This window comes from Emys orbicularis, chromosome 11 (genome assembly GCF_028017835.1).
Source record: "Emys orbicularis isolate rEmyOrb1 chromosome 11, rEmyOrb1.hap1, whole genome shotgun sequence".
Taxonomy (NCBI): domain Eukaryota; kingdom Metazoa; phylum Chordata; order Testudines; family Emydidae; genus Emys; species Emys orbicularis.
Genome location: NC_088693.1, coordinates 139704 through 159665, shown reverse-complemented (window position 1 = coordinate 159665; position 19962 = coordinate 139704). Strand labels below are relative to the sequence as shown.

General features: G+C 48.2%; 1 protein-coding gene across 1 annotated transcript in view; it reads left to right on the top strand.

The window, feature by feature from the left end:
- LOC135885744 (unconventional myosin-X-like) overlaps positions 1-19962 on the top strand; it is a 208624-nt gene that overhangs the window by 80279 nt on the left and 108383 nt on the right. Inside the window, exons 18-21 of the mRNA XM_065413650.1 lie at positions 2400-2508; positions 12849-12929; positions 15143-15267; positions 15600-15714. Coding sequence (XP_065269722.1) covers positions 2400-2508; positions 12849-12929; positions 15143-15267; positions 15600-15714 — 430 coding nt within the window. The remainder of the gene's footprint in view (positions 1-2399; positions 2509-12848; positions 12930-15142; positions 15268-15599; positions 15715-19962) is intronic.

Here is a 19962-nt window from a genome sequence, read left to right as displayed (position 1 = left end):
TGCAGGGTCTCAGACACATGGACCATCAGCAGCTACAGGATCTCACTCCTTTGCTAGAAGGTGGGCTCGGATAGATGATATTACTTTAGGGATGTCACAGGGTGGCTGACCCCTTTAAATGAAGCAGGTCCAGCTCCCCTGTGCCAGTACTGGTGTTCCCTGTTTGGCCAGTTAAAAGGGTGGGGCAGCACCTGGGGCTATCTATGATCAGGAACAATCTGAGAGGGAGAAGTCACAGAAGGCAGCTGTAGGAGGTTCTGGAGGAGAGGCTGAACTGCACACAGTATTCAAGGTGTGGACATACCATGGATTTATATAGCGGCATTATGATATTTATTTTTTTATTATCTATCCCTTTCCTAATGGTTCCTAACTTTCTGTTAGCTTTTTTGACTGCGGCTACACATTGAGTGGATGTTTTCAGAGAACTATCTACAATGACTCCAAGATCTCTTTCTTGAGTGGTAACAGCTAATTTAGACCCCATCATTTTTTATTTATAGTTGGGTTTATATTTTCCAATGTGCATCACTTTGCATTCATCAACATTGAATTTCATCTGCCATTTTGTTGCCTAGTCACCCAGTGTTGTGAGATCCCTTTGTAGCTCTTCACAGTCTGCTTTGGGCTTAACTATCTTGAGTAATTTTGTATCATCTGCAAACTTTGCCACCTCACTTTTTATCCCTTTTTCCAGATAATTTTTTAATATGTTGAACAGCACTGGTCTCAGTACAGATCCCTGGGGGACACCACTATTTACCTCTCTCCATTCTGAAAAATTGGCCGTTTATTCCTACCCTTTTTCCCCCTGTCTTTTTAACCAGTTACTGGTCCATGAGAGGACCTTCCTTGTTATCATATGACTGCTTACTTTGATTAAGAGCCTTTTGTGAGGGATCTTGTCAAAGGCTTTCTGAAAGTCCAGGTACAATGTATCCACTGGATCACCCTTGTCCATGTTATAGACAAACTAAGAAACTTTCAGCCAGATGGAAAAGTAAAAACTGCTAGAAATAACAATAATAATAATTTGGAGATACCAGAGCCAATGAATGCCTCTGCATAAGAAAAGGAAAATCAGCAGAAAGATTGGGAACAGACTGCATATGTTTCAAGGCTTAGAGCCTTCTAGGGTAATATGCTTTCAATGGTTCATCTCCAAGAGTGGATATCTGTGAAGGCAATTACATGATGCATGACTGGAATACGGTGTGGCTGTGCCATGAGAGAAGGGATGCAGCAATCTGGCTGGAACATGGGCTGCTGTTTGTGCAGTTCCTGCTTGGGGGTCTGTGTAGCAAGAGGGAGATGTGCTGCCTAAGCCAGAGTGCAGAACACTGTCTGTGTAACATCGTGCTTCGAGGTAGTAAGAGACCGGGAATGCAGCTCTGCAGCTGGAGTATGGGCTGCTGTCAGTGTTGCAGCAGTTTGAGGGTCTGTGCATCTAGAGCAGTGGTTCCCAAACTTTAACAACCTGTGAACCCCTTTCACTGAAATGTCAAGTCTCGCGAACCCACTCCTCAAAATGAATGTTTCCAGGGATTTTCTCCTTTACCAGAGTATAAATTATAAAAGCAGTGGTCTTGGAAATATAACATTTGTTTTTATGACATGCTTATTACACACTATTTATTAATTATTATTATTTATCATTACAGTATTTTTATTACATTATGAAAACAGCAACACTCTTCCAAAATCTCACTTTCGTACTTTGTATCACTTTGAATAAGCCTGTTATAAGACAAGGCTCCTATGTTTCATCAAGGAGCATCAGATGTGAAACAGCAGGAAGGTATTTAAGAAGCCAGCTCAAATCATTCCTCCTACACAAGCATTCAGGTCTTGAGCAGTCCAGGCAAACAACGCACGTTACAACAAAGCTTAAACTTGTTCTTTATAATAATTTTAAAAACAATACTAGCTGCCTATTTAATTTTAAAAACCACAAAAAATATCCAGCTCCATTTCCATTTCTTATAAGGAGTCCTGACGTTTAAATCTCCTCAGTGTGATAGATATGCTTGCTTTGATCTGCTTAGCTCTTGGAAGTCCAGGGGCTCCGGGCTGCTGGCCCCCTGCTGTCCGAGGTCCCTAGGGACAGCTCTGTCCACCATTAGGGATTTTTTTCTGGAGAACCCCCTGTAACATTTCGCGAACCCCCAGGAGTTCACGAACCCCAGTTTGGGAACCACTGATCTAGAGGGAGGGGATGCCCTGCTGAGCCCTGTGCTGCAGCCACATTGTTGTGTAGTGGTGTTTTGGGAAGGTATAAATAGGATGCCTGGCACAGGGGTAGGGTGGTAAATGAGCACACAAGCTCTGATTCTTTCATAGCTGACCCTAGGATCTGATGTCCTGTGTTTTCTGTGTCTGACCCTCCTCCTCACCGCCAGGCTGGACTTCATCTATGACCTCTTTGAAAGAGTCTCCAGCCGGAGCAGTGAAGAAACTCTGAAGATGGGAACCCAGAGGCGCAGACCAACCGTCAGCTCCCAGTTCAGGGTAAGGAATTCACCAAGAAAGTGGGCGACTCTTCAGAGTGAAGAGGAGAAACTGGTGAGGGGCTGGCTGAATAAGAAGTTAAGTGAGGGGTGAAGAAAAGAGACAAGAGAATGAGTGATTCCTTCCATTTCTTTTCCAGCCCTGTAAACATGCTGGGATGTTGCAGATAGATAAGACAATGTCTCTCTCCCATAGTTTACACTGTAATGTAAAACATGCAGTGAGGTGATAAATTGGGAATGGGGAGAGGATGAGGACTACAACAAGAATATGTCTTTGCTTTATTCAGCAATGTCTTCAGTGTCACAGTTTGTTTTTTCAAGTATGGATCCTATGGGGGGGAGAGGGGGCGGGAGTTTAAGCTAAGTATTGATATGTCTTGTGGAGGCAATAGTTTCTACATGGGCACATAAGAATGGCCATACTGGGTCAGACCAATGGTCCATCTAGCCCAGTATCCTGTCTTGCAACAGTGGTTGGTGCCAAGTGCTTCAGAGGCAATGAACAGAACAGGGAATCATCAAGTGATCTATCCCATGACCCACTTTACCAGCTTCTGGCAAACAGAGGCTAGGGACACTGCAGAGCATGGTTTTGCATCTCTGCCCATCCTGGTTAATAGCCATTGATGAACCTATCCTCCAGGAACTTATCTAGTTCTTTTTCGAACCCTGTAATAGTCTTGGCCTTCACAACATCCTCTGGTAAAGAGTTCCACAGGTTGATGGTGCAGTGTGTGAAGAAATACTTCCTTTTGTTTGCTTTAAAACTGCTGCCTGTTACTTTCATCGGGTGACCCCTTTTTCTTGTGTTATGTGAAGGGGTAAATAACACTTTTTCTCCACACCAGTCATGATTTTATAGACCTCTATTTTATTCCCCCCCCCCTTAGTTGTCTCTTTTCCAAGCTGAATAGTCCCAGTGTTTTTAATCTCTCCTCATATGGAAGATGTTCCAAACCTGTAATAATTTTTCTTGCCCTTCTCTGTACCTTTTCCATTTCTAATATAATTTTTTTGAGATGGGGCAACCAGAAAGGTGTGGGCATACCATGGATGTATATAGCGGCATTATATTTGTCGTCTTATTATCTATCCCTTTCCTAACGTTTCCCAACATTCTGTTCGCTTTTTTGACTGTCGCTGCACATTGAGCGAATGTTTTCTGAGAACTATCCACAATGACTTTCTTGACTGGTATCAGTTAATTTAGACCCTATCATTTTGTATATATAGTTTGGATCTTGTTTTCCAATATGCATTACTTTGCATTTATCAACACTGAATTTCATCTGCCGTTTTGTTGCCCAATCACCCTGTTTTGTGAGATCCCTTTGTAACTCTTCGCGGTCTGGTTTGGATTTAACTACATTGAGTAATTTTGTATCATCTGCAAACTTTGCCACCTCACTCTTTACCCCTTTTTTCCAGATAATTTTTTAATATGTTGAACAGCACTGGTCCCAGTAGAGACCCCTGGGGGATACCACTATTTACCTCTTCATTCTGAAAACTGACCTTTTATTCTTACCCTTTGTTTCCTGTGTTTTAACTATGAGAGGTCCTTCTCTCTTATTCCATAACTGAGTACTTTGTTTAAGAGCCTTTGGTGAGGGACCTTGTGAAAAGCTTTCTGAAAGTCCAAGTACACTATATCCACTGGATTACCCTTGTCCATGTTCGTTGGCTCCCTCAAAGAATTCTAATACATTGGTGAGGCATGATTTCCCTTTACAAAAGCCGTGTAGGCTCTTCCCCACAAATCTTGTTAATTTATATGTCTGATAATTCTGTTCTTTACTATAGTTTCAACCAATTTGCCTGGTACAGCAGTTAGGCTTGCTGACCTGTAATTGCCAGGATCCTCTCTGGAGCCTTTTTAAAATTTGTCATCACATTAGCTATCCTTTTGTCATCTGGTCCAGAAGCTGATTTAAGTGATAGGTTACTGTAGACGTTCCGGGGTGAGGCTTGTCCCTTACAGGGGCGGCTGGGAGCCAGGCCGCCTCGCCTCACGAGGCTGGGAAGCAGTGCAGTCTTGCACTCCCAGGCCTAGGTCGGGCGGGCAGCCAACCGTAGTACAGGGCGCAGGGGCTGAGCAAACAAATAATAGTTCAAGGCTCAGGCCCTCAGGCAGGGGCTGAGCAAACAAATAATAGTTCAGGGCTCAGGCCCTTAGGCAGGGACTGAGCAAACAAATAATAGTTCAAGGCTCAGGCCCTCAGGCAGGGGCTGAGCAAACAAGTAATAGTTCAAGGCTCAGGCCCTCAGGCAGGGAGGAGGAGAGACTGCCACCCGGCGGGGGGGGTGGCAGGGGGGAACACAGGTCCACCCACTCCACTGTGTTCCAGCCCGGGGCCCTATCAGCAGCAGTCCGTCTGCTGCTGGGTCAGTGGGGATCCTGACCGCAACACACTGACATGGGTTCGGGGTCGGCTATCCCCGGGCCACTTCCCATCTCCTCCTCCATGGGTACCTGCACATCCTGAGCCTCGTCTGCCGTGTCCCAGACCATGGGCTCCTCTGGGCACCGAGCGCTGTGTAGGTTGGTCGGTTCCTCTGGACCCTCGGCGGGGGGGAAGCTCAGGCCGCTCCTCAGGATACCGGGCTTGGGGTCGGCTCGGCCAGTCCTCCTCAGGATACCGGGCTCTGGGCAGGCTCGGCCAGTCCTCCTCAGGATACCGGGCTCTGGGCAGGCTCGGCCAGTCCTCCTCAGGATACCGGGCTCTGGGCAGGCTCAGGCCAGCGGGAGCTCGAGCACCAGCGTCTGGCCTCTCCCGCTGCCAGCCAGCAACTGAGCGCTGTGGCTTGGCCTTTATACTTCCTGTCCCGCCCCTTGACTTCCGGGGGGCGGGGACAGGCGGCGGTGACTCCGCCCACTCTGGCGGCTGTTCTGGCTCGTCCCTTACAGGGGCGGCTGGGAGCCAGGCCGCCTCGCTACAGTTACATACCACAGTTAGTAGTTCTGCAGTTTCATATTTGAGTTATTTCAGAGCTCTTGGGTGAATACCACCTGATCCTGGTGACTTATTACTGTTAATTTATCAATTTGTTCCAAATTGACACTGTCAGTTTAAAAAAAATTGTGAAAATTTGTTCCAGTTTTACACCCCTCCCAAGTCCCTGCTAATTTTTGAGGGGTTTTTTTACAATCACATTTTCCTATTTTTAAAGTGTGAGACACCCACATAAACAACACAGGAAACTGACTGCCTGTACAGGAGAAACAGTGAGAGTGGCTACCCACAAAGATGCAGGTGCAGTGATCTTGGGTGTTGTTTGTAACTAGGGGGTCTCGGACTTCATGATTGTATAGGCTGAACTCATGGCAAACACCAGGGGCTCATTCTATCCCTTCATTCTCCCCACAACCTCTCTGTATATCACCCACCCATTTCCTTCTTTTTCAAGGACTCCCTGCAAACCCCCCCCCCCCCATGTCAGGGTTCTGTGTATCTACAGTTGCCCCCTCCCACGTGTTCGGGGCTCTGTGTGGCACCCCATGCCAGGGGCTCTGTGTGCCTCTTCATTCTCACTTTCTCTATATACCAGCATCCCCAACCTCCCCTCCACCACAGGTTCTGTGACCCCTCCCATTGCTCCCTCCCCTCCATGTTAGTGCATCATAGATTTGGTTGGCTCCCCATCAGACTGCTGTGAAGGGAGTCCGAGTCTTGGATCCCTGGGTGGGTTAAGCTTCCCTGGGTCTCAGCAGGCTGCAGCTCTGTTTCCTCTCTTAGTCTCTCTGGTACATTTCCTGGGCCCTAACTCTGTCTGCTACCCCTTCCTGGACATGGAGCTCTTTAATCCTCAGGACCAGCTCTAACCCCCAAAATACCCCAGTTGCTTAAACACACCATGTGCCAATATCCCACTAAAATATGTGAGCCTTCTGGTTCATGGTTTATTTCTCTCTGGAGACGTGTAGAACTGTAAAGCATTTAACAAGGGGAGACACTTTGCCCAGAGTCCAACACAATTGCTCTTTTACTCGATCTGTATTTTCTTGTGCTTTATATCATTATTTAGACAACAATGAATGTCCTAACCACAGTGGTGATTGCTTGCCCACCCTTCCCTTACCAGTCCTTGGGGGGCTATCTGGGCTCAGGGAAGTAGCCCCTTGCCTCATGCAGACCCCTATATGCTGGGTTGCTTCTCCCTCATGCACACTTTCTCCCTGGCTTCTGTGATCTTTCTCTCATTTCCAAAGCTTCCTGTTCTGGGGTGGCCCTCTCTCCAGTTCCCCGTGTGACTCCTTATTTAATCCTGAGGATGGTCTCCTGTCATTCTTTCTTCTGTGTTTGGTAACTTTTAATTGCTTCAGACTTTCCCCCTTCCTTCACAAAAGACATGTTTTTCAGGCTGGTAAGACTTGGGGGATAAACAGGCAATAGGCATTCATGGTACAGCAGTTTCCATAGTAACAGTTCATAATAACTTTGCAGTAGCAACCAGAATTCATAAGTTGTATAGCCAGAGCCCTGATATCATCACACAGGGTCCTCCATTCTCTTCCCCCACCATGCCAGGGACTCTGCATATCCCATTTTCCCCCTTCCTCCTCATACCAGGGTCTCCCATCCCTTCCAGCAGGAGCTCTGTATGTGCCCCTATTCTGCCTTCCTCCCCATGTCAGGGCCCTGTGTGCCCCCCATTTCCTCTCATGCCCGCCCCTTCTCCCCCATGCCACGATTCCCCATTTTCCTCCCATGCCAGGGGTCTCTGCATCCCCATGCTCTTCCATTCCCCCATGCCTGCCATACCAGCATCTCCCATTTCTTCTTCGAGTGCTAGCACATGTCCTTTCCAGTATAGGTGTGTGCGCACCCCGAGCACAGTTACCGGAAATTTTCCTACAGTGGTATCGGTCAGGTTGGCTCTGGCACCCTCTGGTGCCGCGTGCTCATAGCGCTGGTATAAAGGGCCCTCCCAACCTTGAACCCCCTCAGTTCCTTCATACTGAGGATGGTGCCCATGATGGTCGCTGGAGCTGCTCTCTTTGCTTCAGCAAACTTTCCCAGTGGTATTCGCTGTTTTTTGTAGTGTGTATCGTTGTATATAGTTTAGTCAGTTTTAGTCTATTAGGGTTGGGCCTTTTCTCCTTCAGTTGGTGAAGTTCATCCGTTCCCTGGTGCCAGGGCATGCCTCGTTCACTAGGCTTCAGGCCCTGTGCCTTCTGCAGCATGTCAGTGCCCCTGAGTGACCTGCACTCGAGTTGTCTCAAGTGCTTGGGAGAGACTCACAGGAAGGACCGCTGCCAGATCTGTAAGGGCTTCAAATCTCGCACAAAAAAGGACCGAGAGGCGAGATTAAAAGTCCTTCTTATGAAGGCAGCTTTGGGACCTGCTTCAGAACCGAGTTGCTCAGACTCGGTACTGAGTACCTCGGTGATGGTGCAGAGTGCTCCTCCCACCGTATGAGAGTCTTGGCATCATTCCCCATCCCTGGTGCCTAAGAAGAAGCACAAGAGGCAGCTAGACGAGAGGGGTCAATTCCTGGCGCCAAAGTCGGCCAGGCCTGGGGACAGGGATAAAGTGAGACCTATATCAGGCCACTCTTCTACTTTGGCACTGCAACAGCTGATACCAGTGACTCCTGCCCCTTGGTACTGTCTTCAGGCAGGCAGCCTGTTACCAGTATGTTTACAGTGCTGTCAACTCTGGAGGCATTTGCAGCAGTCAGGGACCTGCTCTCGTTGCTGCTGTCTATATCTCCAGCGGTGCAGGAATTGGTGCTACTGGTATCATCGGCCAGGGAACCATCTTTTCCCAGCCTCTGCCTGGAATCACGACCGTGGTACCATCCAGGGGAAAACCCTCCATGCTAGCCTCGGCGCAGGCTTCACTATCACTGCACTGATCTCCGGCACTGATGGGGTCCACACCTCCCTAGTCGCCTCGCCAGGACTCTGTCTTCGGAGTCAGAAGTAGGGTCATATTCTGTTTGCAGCCACCTGCGCTACTCCCCGAGGCACTCCTACCCCACCAAACCAAACACAAGCGTATCACGGAGTGCTTGCCCTCTGGTCCTTGGAGGCTGGTGCCATTGCAATGGCCCTCTGGAACCTGTGGGGTTTCCCCCCAGCCCAGGGTCCCCTCTCAAGGCACTCCTATTTGGTGGCCTCCGAGAGTAGAGCACCACCAGTGGCTCGATGGGAGACTCCTGATCCAGACTCCGGTACCGAGCATCAAGAGGAGGGCCCATGGGTCTCGGCCGATACGGAAGGAGGGGTGGAGGGTCCTCAGTCGATGCTGGCTTCCTCCTCCCCAGAGGGGATGGAATTGGCAGCTGGCATGTCTCCTTCCTAAGATGACCACAAGGCTCTCCAGGACTTGTTAAAGCAGGTGGCATCAAATTTGGGCATCCAGGCAGAGGTGGTCAAGGAGTCTTCTCATAGCCTGCTGGACATTTTGACACCAGCGGGCCCCTCGAGGATGGCCCTGCCACTCAGTGAGGCTATCATGGACCCGGTTACGGTTCTGTGGCAGACCCCTGTTTCCCTTCCCCCTATGTCAAAGCGTACGGAGCAGAAGTATTATGTGCCAGCCCAAGGTTACGAGTTCTTATACTCACATCCCCCTCCAGGGTCCCTGGTAGCATTGGCCACCAACGAAAGAGATTGCCAAGGGCAATTGGGGGCAACGCCTAAGGCAAAAGACTCCAAAAAGTTGGACTTATTTTGCAGAAAGGTCTACTCTACTGGAGGGTTGCAACTTAGGATGGCAAACCAGCAGGCACTGCTGGGTTGCTATGTTTTAATATGTGGGATGGCATGCACAAGTTTAAGGATCTGCTCCCTCAAGAAGCCAGGCAGGAAGTCTCCTCGCTGGTTGATGCAGGGAAAACCATAGCGGCCCTTGACGTGACTGATTCTGTGGCCAGATCCATGGCCTTCGTGGTAACCATGCACAGGAGCTCTTGGTTACAGTCTTCTGGTCTTCCTCAGAGGTCCAGCAAACCCTCCAGTATCTCCCCTTTGAAGGATCCTCGTTCTTCTCAGAGAAGATCAGTGCTAAGCTCCACGAGCTTAAGGATTCCAGGACAACCATGAAGTCCCTAGGGTTATATACCCCAGCTGCTTCTAGGAATCATTACAGGCCCCAGCAGTCTGCCCAGTACTTTGCCTTTGCCAGCTTCTGCCTTGGGACTGACGCATGCTGCTCTCAGGCACTCAGGGAGCTCGAAGCTCCCCTTTTGACACGATGCTCAAGGTCCCTATCCCAGTATCCCTTATATCAGATGCAGTTGCACCTCTGTTTTTGGACCGTCTGTCCCACTTCATCAGTATCACCTCGGACCACTGGGTGCTGTGCACAGTGGAAGTGGGATACACTAGTCTCCAGTTTGTTTCTACTCCCCTTTCCTCTTCGGGGACCCTTTTTACAAGCGACTCTTGGTCCAATAAGCCCAATGCCTTCTTCAGATGGGAGCCATGGAAGAGGTTCCACAAAACTTGAGAGGAAAGGGGTTCTACTCCCATTTTCCCTACCTTAAGGGCGAGCAATGGGAGGAGGGGGCAGAGAGGAGCAAACGGGGGGCACGGGGCCTCTGGGGGAAGAGGCGACCATGGTCCCAATAAGTTCCCTCAAGACCCACCTGGTTACAGCAGTGTAGAGCTGCCGGAGACTTCTGGGCCACATGGCATCATGCACTTACATCATGCAACACGCAAGGCTGCACCTCAGACCTCGTCAAGGATGGCTGGCCATGGTGCACTCAGCTACCTGTCACCATCTGGACTCAGTTCTCACCATACCTTTCTGAGTCCTTGCTTCCCTGGATTGGTGGCTGGACCATCACACGGTTCATGCAGGAATACCCTTTTTGCGGCCCAAAACTTCAATGTCCCCAGTTTCAGATGCGACGGCACTGGGCTGTGGAGCCCATTTAGGGCCCCTCAGGACTCAAGGCCTCTGGTCACTAGAAAAGCTCTCTCTTCATATCAACGTCAGAGAGCTCAGGGCAGTCATCCTAGCCTGCCAGGCGTTCCTGCCTCACACTGCAAACCAGGACATATGGGTTCTCATGGATAACACAACAGCCATTTTTACATCAATAGGCAGGGTGGGGCATGTTCTTCCCTGCTGTGCTGGGAAGCAAGCTATCTGTGGGAATTCTGCATCGTGCATTCAATCCACCTCAAGCCTTCTCACCACCCGGGAGTACAGAACCAGCTGGTGGATCGCCTCAGCAGGTCTTTCTCCACTCACCACAAGTGGTCTCTTTGGCCGGGCATCACAAAGAACATTTTCCAACGGTGGGGGACTCCTCAGATAAATCTGTTTGCTACCCAAATCAACAGGATATGCGACCAGTTCTGCTCCCTACAAAAGCAGAGCCCAGGGTCTCTCATGGACCCTTTTCTGCTACCGTGGATAGATTGCCTGTATTACGCCTTTTCTCCTATCCTGCTAATGCACAAGGTTCTGATTAAGATCAAGCGGGACTGGGACTGGGTCATTCTCCTAGCCCTGGCCTGGCCCAGGCAACATTGGTTCACCACCCTATTAGGCCTCTCAGTGGAGGCCCCACTCCCGCTTCCTTTATATCCTGACCTGATCTCTCGGGACCACAGTTGGTTGCTCCATCTGAACCTCAGCTCTCTTCATCTGACAGCCTGCAAGCTTCGTGGCTGAATTCTGAAGAGCAGGCTTGCTCGGAACAGGTTTGTCAGGTCCTGCTAGGTAGTAGGAAGCCCTCCATCAGAGCTACTTACTTTGCAAAATGGAAGCGTTTCTCCCATCTTCCCAGCGTGGAGTTCCACCCCCAAGTTCTTCATTGCAGGTTATATTGGAATACTTGTTGCTTCTGAAACAGCAAGGCGTGGCTGTTTCTTCCATCAAGGCTGACGTTGCAGTGATGTTGGCCTCCCATTCCCCGGTCGACAATCAGTCCATCTTCCATCATGAGATGGTTATCTGTTTCCTTAAAGGCCTAAAGAGGATATACCCCCCAGGTTAGAGATCCCATTCCTCCCTGGGACCTAAACCTCGTCTTATCAAAGCTTATGGGTCCCATTCAAGCCACTGGCAATGTATTCATTAACTCACCTCTCCCGGAAGGTGGCCTTTTTAGTGGCCATCCCTTTGGCTAGAAGAATTTTGGAGATTTATGCCCTCACATTGGAGCCCCTGTATATGATTTTCTTTAAGGATAAGGTGCAGTTGTGACCGCACCCTGTTTTCCTCCTGAAAGTGGTTTCACCGTTCCATTGCAGTCACCTGGTCATTGGCACACATGTTCTTGGCACACTACGCCATCACCCAACAGGCCAGGGATGATGCCATCTTTGGCTGAGCGGTTTTGCAGTCGGCATGTCCATGAACTCCAAGCCCACCTCCTATACAACTGCTTGGGAGTCACCTACATTAGAGTAGACATGATCAAGAATTTGAAGAAGAAAAATGATTACTAACCTTCCATAACTGTTCTTCGAGATGTGTTGCATGTGTCCATTCCAAGACCCTCCCTGTCGGAGTTAGCCGAAAAGAAGGAACTGGGGTGGGGGGGGCAGGGTCAGCAAGGCCCTTTATATTGGCACTTTGAGCACACGGTACCTGAGGGCACCAGAGCCAACCTGACAGATACCACTAGGGAAAAATTTCCAGTGACTGTGCTCGGGCTGTGCACACACCTACATTGGAATGGACATGTGCAACGGATCTTGAAGAACAACAGTTACGGGAGGTTAGTACTGTTTTTTCCCCTCCCACCAGAGGTTCTGTGTGCACCCTCATTGCCCCTCCTCCTTCTTTCTTCTTTTTTTTCTCTTTTTGGGTGCCAGTGTTTTAAACTGTATTGGGAGGACTGGTAATTATAAAATGGGGGTATTGTTGTGTTGGAAGATGTTAATGGCCACCATCAACTGGTTCTTTGCTCTCTAGTTACCTTGCTGATTGAAGCTGCTGCTTCTGGTAACTGGGTGCTAGGTGCTCTGTGTCTCCCTTATTTCCCCTTTTTGGTTTTTCCAATTTTCACCAAAATCAGTAGGGTTCTGTTCATTGATGCCTAAAATATTTCCTGAAATTTTGGAATCAATTGGTTGAAATGTTGAAAAGTTACCACATTACAGACAAAAAAATGCTGTTAAGTGTAAGGCCTTGCAAGGTTAGTCAATAACAGCAGGTAAACATTTTTCACTGACATGTGATTTTTAATTTTTTTATTAAACTGACTATGTGACTTCAAGGAGAAGCATGGAGGAAGAGAGGGTGGAGTCAAGGAGAGAGTTTAGGAATAGGGAGCTGCTTAAGAGTCCCCTGTACTCAGACAGGAGCCCGTAGACCCCCAGGCCCTGCTGGAATGACTGTTTTTCTAGTTTTATCTTGGTGTTTTCAGGACTCTCTCCATTCCCTGATGGCCACACTCAGCACTTCCAATCCATTCTTCATTCGCTGCATCAAACCAAACACGGAAAAGGTGAGTCCCACCCCTCGGGGGGAGGGAGGAGGGACATCTTTCTGAGCCCATGATGAGGATATGGGGAGAGAAATTCTGCCTCTTGCCCCTCTCTTGTGAGTTTTTTTTAAACTGAAGAAAAATGCATCCCACCCTTCGTATTGTGTGAAAAAACAAATATGCACGGCGTGTAAGAACTGTTCCCACTGTTCTTTGTGCTAACACAGCTCGGAAGCAGGACCCTGTGCATCACCTGCAGTGGGACAAAGGTGGCGAGTGATTCCTGTTTGTTTTGGGAGTGGGAATCTGCTCTGGGATTTGGGGCATGTGTAGTAGACTAGGGGGTTGCACACTTCATAGCTTCCGTAGGCCAAGTGCATTGCACACATCAGGGGCTCCTTGAATATTCCATTTCCTCCCTCCCCATGTCCCTCCCCCTCTATTTCACGGACTCCCTGGGACTACCCCCATCCACTCTCTCATGCCAGGGACTCTAGTGTGTTCCTGGCTCCCCCATTGTCACCCTTATGCCAGGAGCTGTGTGTGCACTCCCATTGCCTCCCATACCAAGGTCCTCCATTTTGCCACCATGCCAGGTTTTCTGTATGTCCCTGCTACCCCTTCCTTCCATTCCAGAGTCCCCCATTCTCTCCTCTTGCCAGAGATTTGTATGATCCCTAATTTCTCCCCCTGCCAAGGGTTCTGTGTGCCTTCTATTTCTCCCATCTCCAGACCAGGGTTCCCGTTGTCGCTCTCCTCCCCCACCATTATTATCTCTCTTCTCTCTGTCTGGGAGAGAAGTCATTCTAGGTGTCAGCATATTAAAAGTGGGAGGATGGGCAGAGATGGGTTTTATTATGCTGGAAGGTGTTAATTTGTGTCATCTGCCATTTCTTTGATCTATAGATAATTGCAGAGGTGCTTGAAGTTGTGGCTCTGCTAAACAAATGTCAAGGGTTCTTTGTGTCCCCCATTTCCCACTTCTGTTTTTTTTAACTATCCCAAAATCAAAGGCCTTGCAAGCTGGGCTAGTAAACTTCTCATTCACCTGTGACTTGTACAGCAGCACCCCTGAATGGGGATTTCTCTGCAGCATGTTGCACTTTGGCCATGCTCCATGGTATCAGCTAGATTTGCTTTCACATTGCAATGATGTTTGTGCCTCTTTCTAATTTCCTGGACTCAGAAAATCCATCAGTGTTGATTCCTTGTCTCTTAGAGATGGGGGTAGCGAGAGAACAGACCAGTTTCTCCAGGTCTGGAGCCCCACATAGGAAGTGGGGGCGGGAGGGGGAGAGAAGGAGACAAACCTGTCGAAATGGGCTTTTTCCAAAGAGGGCCTTGTTGCAGGAAAAGTCCCCCTGCAGAGCTCTTTCCTGAAACAGAGAGGAGGATAAAGCTTCATTCCATTAACAGGGCAGGAGTGAAGATGCTTCAGATTAGCTCTCTGTAAAGTTTCACCTTGACACTCAGAAAAGTGGCAGCAAGGAGGAGTCTTGACCAGACTAGATGGAGAACTTGGAGAAGGGCAGAATCTCTGTGTTGTGATGTCCATCAGTCAGTATCCTAGAGATAGTGTTTCTCTTTAGGAGCAGGGCCTGTTGCAAGCTCCTGCCCCAGTATAGAAGCGCCTTCCTGCCTTTTAGCTCCGTTCTTTCAGGGATTCATTGGGCTCTCATTTGGATTCTCACTCATCTAGTTGAGCTGTGAAGGCAGCAGGCATGCCTGCAGTTTTGCCTCTGGGCTGCTGGACACTACTGTTACATTTGATGAGCAGGAAGCCAGGTGCCCTCTCTCTTGCTGATCCCCCAGCTGCATCAGAGCCCACAGTTGAGAACAGTGTAATTTTCTGCATGAATGGGCTGCAGTGGGAGTGGAGGGAGCAGTGGCTCAGCACAGTTCATTGCCCACTTCCCTGCTGGACTCTGAGCTATGGAAGATGTTGCAGTCTGCTCTTGATATGGGTGCACCCAGCTCCCTCCTGCCTCTGTTCCAGTGCTGAGTGTCTTTTTGTGGCAGCTGCTTGCCATTTGTGTCAAACTGACCCATCTTTCAGCTGGGGCCCTTAACATTCAGGGTTAACTTCCCAGGGAGCTGTGGGTATGTGTCTGTGTGCCCCTTACAACGTTCAGATAAACAGACACCATGCCAGCAAGCAAAGGGTTAAGTCTGGTATTACTACTTGCTTAGATCTCTCTCTTTCTCTTGGTTTGTTTCTAATCTTGGTCTTCTAGGCACCAAACCTCTTTAACCCGGATGTAGTTCTAAACCAGCTCCGGTACTCTGGGATGCTGGAGACAGTGAAAATTCGAAGAGCAGGCTTCCCCATACGGCGTCTCTTCACGGATTTCCTCAGCAGGTAATGGGTAACATGGAGGTGGGTGGTGGTATGTTCCTTTTCTCTATAATTTTAGTCACTGGCACTGTTCCCAAATTTTGGATGTCTTTTGTGTTGTCTCCATGTCAACCATATTATGGGGATAGCTGCAAGTCGGAGGTGAAAGTTTCTGGACTGGAGGTCAGTCCAACCGCAGTTGGATAAAGAACATGAAAAAGAGAAGTTCCCAGATGGGCAGATAAGACAACCTTGTGGGAGGATGAATGGGAAGAGGAAGGTTTTGAAGCATGTTAGAAATGGAGAGGATAGTATCGTACATACTTTTATGTCAAGAGATTGTGTTTGGTTCTCAGGTACAAGATGCTCATGAAGAATCTGAGTGTCCCCGACAACACCAAGGCTGTGTGTGCACATTTCCTACAGACATATGACAGCACCAGGAAAGAGTGGCAGCTGGGTAAAAACAAGGTATTACCTCAGTGTAGAAAAAGGTCCATTGGGTGAGGGGAAGGAAGTAATTCCTGATGCAAGAGAGTTTAATTGAAAGGTGATATACAGAGGAGCACTCCAATAAACAGCAGGTGGAAGTAAACTAATGGCACTGAGTAGTCGTACCACTGAAGGTCACTGACTGAGCTATGCTGCTGACCCTAATGTCTCAAATGCTTCCCGAATTATATATTTGGAGATAGATTAGATGAGACCCAACAGCCCTTTTCTTTCTCCCATTGGACAGCACAGGATTGTTCCCTACTGTACGTTTACTATTGCTTAGTCAAGTCTAGTTTTAAAGGACCCAAGCAGAACTAGCTTTGGATTTTTGGATGGACCTGCAAAACAATACTTTGCTCCCTTCTCATCTCCAGTCTAACTAACTCCTGCCCGCTGTGATCATGTCACTATGTACAGAGCCAACTCAAGGATTTTGAGGTGGGTTAGTGAGGTGCTGCTAGGGTGTATATAAAAAATGTGTGGGGGGAGGTCAGCTGGATCTTCAGGTTTGCATCAATCTCCTGCTACAGGAGCTTAGCTGCTGGAGTCTATGTAGTCATCAACATTTTTCAGGGAAATCTATCCATATGCTGAGCCTCCAACTCCGACAGAGGTTTGTTTCTGTTTTGGTGAATCTTAGCTCTTCTGTCTTGTCTTGGTGCTGATGTCTTCCAGGCACCGAGAGAGCTGGAAATAGTGCTGTTTGCATTAGATGTAGAGGAGAGAGAGCTGGGTGCTGTCTATGGGTTGTTGCCAACAATAATTATGTTGTCTGTCTGTCTGTCTTCCTAGCAGCTCCTCAGAGAAGTGGAATAGAATGTTGGAGAGGGTGGTTCCCTGTGGAACTCCACCTGTGAGGGATCTGATTGGAGAAGAGGGTTATCAATAACATGGCTCTGGGTATAGTCTGAGTGGAAAGATTGGAGCCACCTCAGCATATTCCCACTAAACTCTGATACATCTTTAAGTCAGGACAGCATGGCCGTATGGTACTTTCCCATTCATAGAATCATAGAATATCAGGGTTGGAAGGGACCTCAGGAGGTCATCTAGTCCAACCCCCTGCTCAAAGCAGGACCAATCCCCAACTAAATCATCCCAGCCAGGGCTTTGTCAAGCCTGACCTTAAAAACCTCTAAGGAAGGAGATTCCACCACCTCCCTAGGTAACCCATTCCAGTGCTTCACCACCCTCCTAGTGAAAAAGTTTTTCCTAATATCCAACCTAAACCTCCCTCACTGCAACTTGAGACCATTACTCCTTGTTCTGTCATCTGCTACTACTAAGAACAATCTAGATCCATCCTCTTTGGAACCCCCTTTCAGGTAGTTGAAAGCAGCTATCAAATCCCCCCTCATTCTTCTCTTCTGCAGACTAAATAATCCCAGTACCCTCAGCCTCTCCTCATAAGTCATGTGCTCCAGCCCCCTAATCATTTTTGTTGCCCTCCGCTGGACTCTTTCCAGTTTTTCCACATCCTTCTTGTAGTGTGGGGCTCAAAACTGGACACAGTACTCCAGATGAGGCCTCACCAATGTCGAATAGAGGGGAATGATCATGTCCCTCGATCTGCTGGCAATGCCCCTACTTATATAGCCCAAAATGCAGTTAGCCTTCTTGGCAACAAGGGCACACTGTTGACTCATATCCAGCTTCTCGTCCACTGTAACCCTTAGGTCCTTTTCTGCAGAACTGCTGCCTAGCCATTCAGTCCCTAGTCTGTAGCAGTGCATGGGATTCTTCAGTCCTAAGTGCAGGACTCTGCACTTGTCCTTGCTGAACCTCATCAGATTTCTTTTGGCCCAATCCTCTAATATATCTAGGTCCCTCTGTATCCTATCCCTACCCTCCAGCGTATCTATCACTCCTCCCAGTTTAGTGTCATCTGCAAACATGCTGAGGGTGCAGTCCACGCTATCCTCCAGATCATTAATGAAGATATGGAACAAAACCGGCCCCAGGACCGACTCTTGGGGCACTCCGCTTGATACTGGCTGCCAACTAGATGTGGAGCCATTGATCACTACCTATTGAGCCCGACGATCTAGCCAGCTTTCTATTCACCTTATAGTCCATTCATCCAGCCCATACTTCTTTAACTTGCCGGCAAGAATACTGTGGGAGACCATATCAAAAGCTTTGCTAAAGTCAAGGAATAACGCATCCACTGCTTTCCCCTCATCCACAGACCCAGTTATCTCCTCATAGAAGGCAATTAGGTTAGTCAGGCATGACTTGCCATTGGTGAATCCATGCTGACTGTTCCTGATCATTGAAGCACAAGATCATCAAATGGTGCCACCAGCTATGTTTTGCTTCTGTGTCCTGGTCTGAAGCTTGAATAGAAAAAAATCCAGGAGTTTGGTAGTGTCTAGGTGCACCTAAGGGTCTTCTCATTTTTCTTGCTCAGGAAGTTAGATAGTGGGTGGTAGGTCATTAGATTAGTTGCTTTGACCAGTGGTTGGAGTATAACAACCATGATTGGAAGGATTCGATTTTTATCAGTAAATGTTGGTAATCGTCGATTTCACTGTAAGCACACAAACTGATGAAAAAATGTTTCCATAGATGATGATTAAAATGTGCAGATAGGCAAAGTAAGAAAAATGCTGCTTGAAAGCTTATTAGAGTTTGATTTATGGAGGTACAGAAGGGAACAGCTTATTCAAGAAGGACAGGCAGGGGGGAAACAGAGGAGGTGTTGCCTTGTATCTCAAAGATGTATACACTTGCACTGAGCTTGAGATAGAAGTGGGAGGCAGACCTGTTGAAAGCTTCTGGGTAAAGATAAAAGGGTGATCTACTATAGACCACCTAACCAGGAAGCAGAGGTGGATGAGTTTTTTAAAAAAACCCAAAAACTAACAAAATCATTCAAAGGACAAGATTTGGTGGTGATGGGGGACTTCAACTTCCCAGACATCTGTTGGGAAAATAACACAGCAGGGCACAGATCCAGCAAGTTCTTGGAATACATTGGAGACAACTTTTTATTACAGAAGGTGGAGAAAGTGACTAGGGGGGAGACTGTTCTAGATTTGATTGTGACAAATAGGGAGGAACTGGTTGAGAATTTGAAGTTGGAAGGCAGCTTGGGTGAAATTGATCATGAAATGGGAGAGTTCGTTCTAAGGAATGGTAGGAAGGAAAACAGCAGAATAAAGACAATGGATTTCAAGAAGGTGAGTTCAGCAAACTCAGGCAATTGGTAGGTAAGATTCTGTGGGAAGCAAGTCTAAGGAAAAAAGAGTTGGCAGTTTTTTAAAGAGCTATTATTAAGGGCTCAAGAACAAAATATTTTTTTAATGGTGGAGACTAAAGCATGTTTGCATTGTGAGAAGAAAGAACCAGAGGAGAATGAGAAGTTAAGGAGCTGTGTAAGGGCGGGGATGAGCGTGAACATGAGGGAGATGGGGAGGTGGGATGGGAGGCAAGTGGAGGGGTTGGAGAAAGAGACAATAGAAGAAACTCTTGCATCTGTGACCAGTGAGAAGGAAAAGAGAGTTGCAGGAGGGGAAGGCAAGCGAAGGGGGTGGTAAGGACAGGTTGTTATATTTTGTCAATTTCTCTTGAAAGAAATCAGTGAGATAGGAGGAGGCTGGAAGGTTTGAGGAGTGAGTCAAAGGAAGTGAAAAGGTGGCTGAAGTTGCATGTGTGAAATTCAATTAAATTGAAGAAGCAGAGTTGTTTAGCTAGGAAGATGGCAGAACTGAAGGAGGAGAGAACGAATGTGTAGTGGAGGAAGTTGGCCTGGTCACGGAATTTTCACCAGAGATGCATTGTGGCGCGAGAGCAGGAGTGGAGGAAGTGGATGATCAGGGTGATCCGGGGCTGGGGGTTGGCAGGGTGGACCTTGTGATGGGGAGAGGGGCAAAAAAGTCAGTAGTGGAGGAGAGTGAAGCATGGAGAGACTCAACAACTATCTCAATGGAAGACAGGGCCGGGGTGAAGAGGGCCGAGACTGGACAAGAAGTCCTCAGCACTGATGGACTGAAGTCGTGGAAAGGTGAAGTGACAGGGTCTGAGGGAGGGGGCTGAGGGGCAATGTTGAAAGAGACTAGGTGATGGCTGGAGAGAGGGAATTTAGCAACAGAGAGATCAGAGAGAGAGCAGTGCTTGGTGAAGACCAAGTCAAGTAAATGACCCTTGTGATGAGTGGGAGAGTTGAAGCAGGGCTGCAGGTCGAACGAATAGGTCAGAGTGAGGAAACACGCAGCTAAGGGG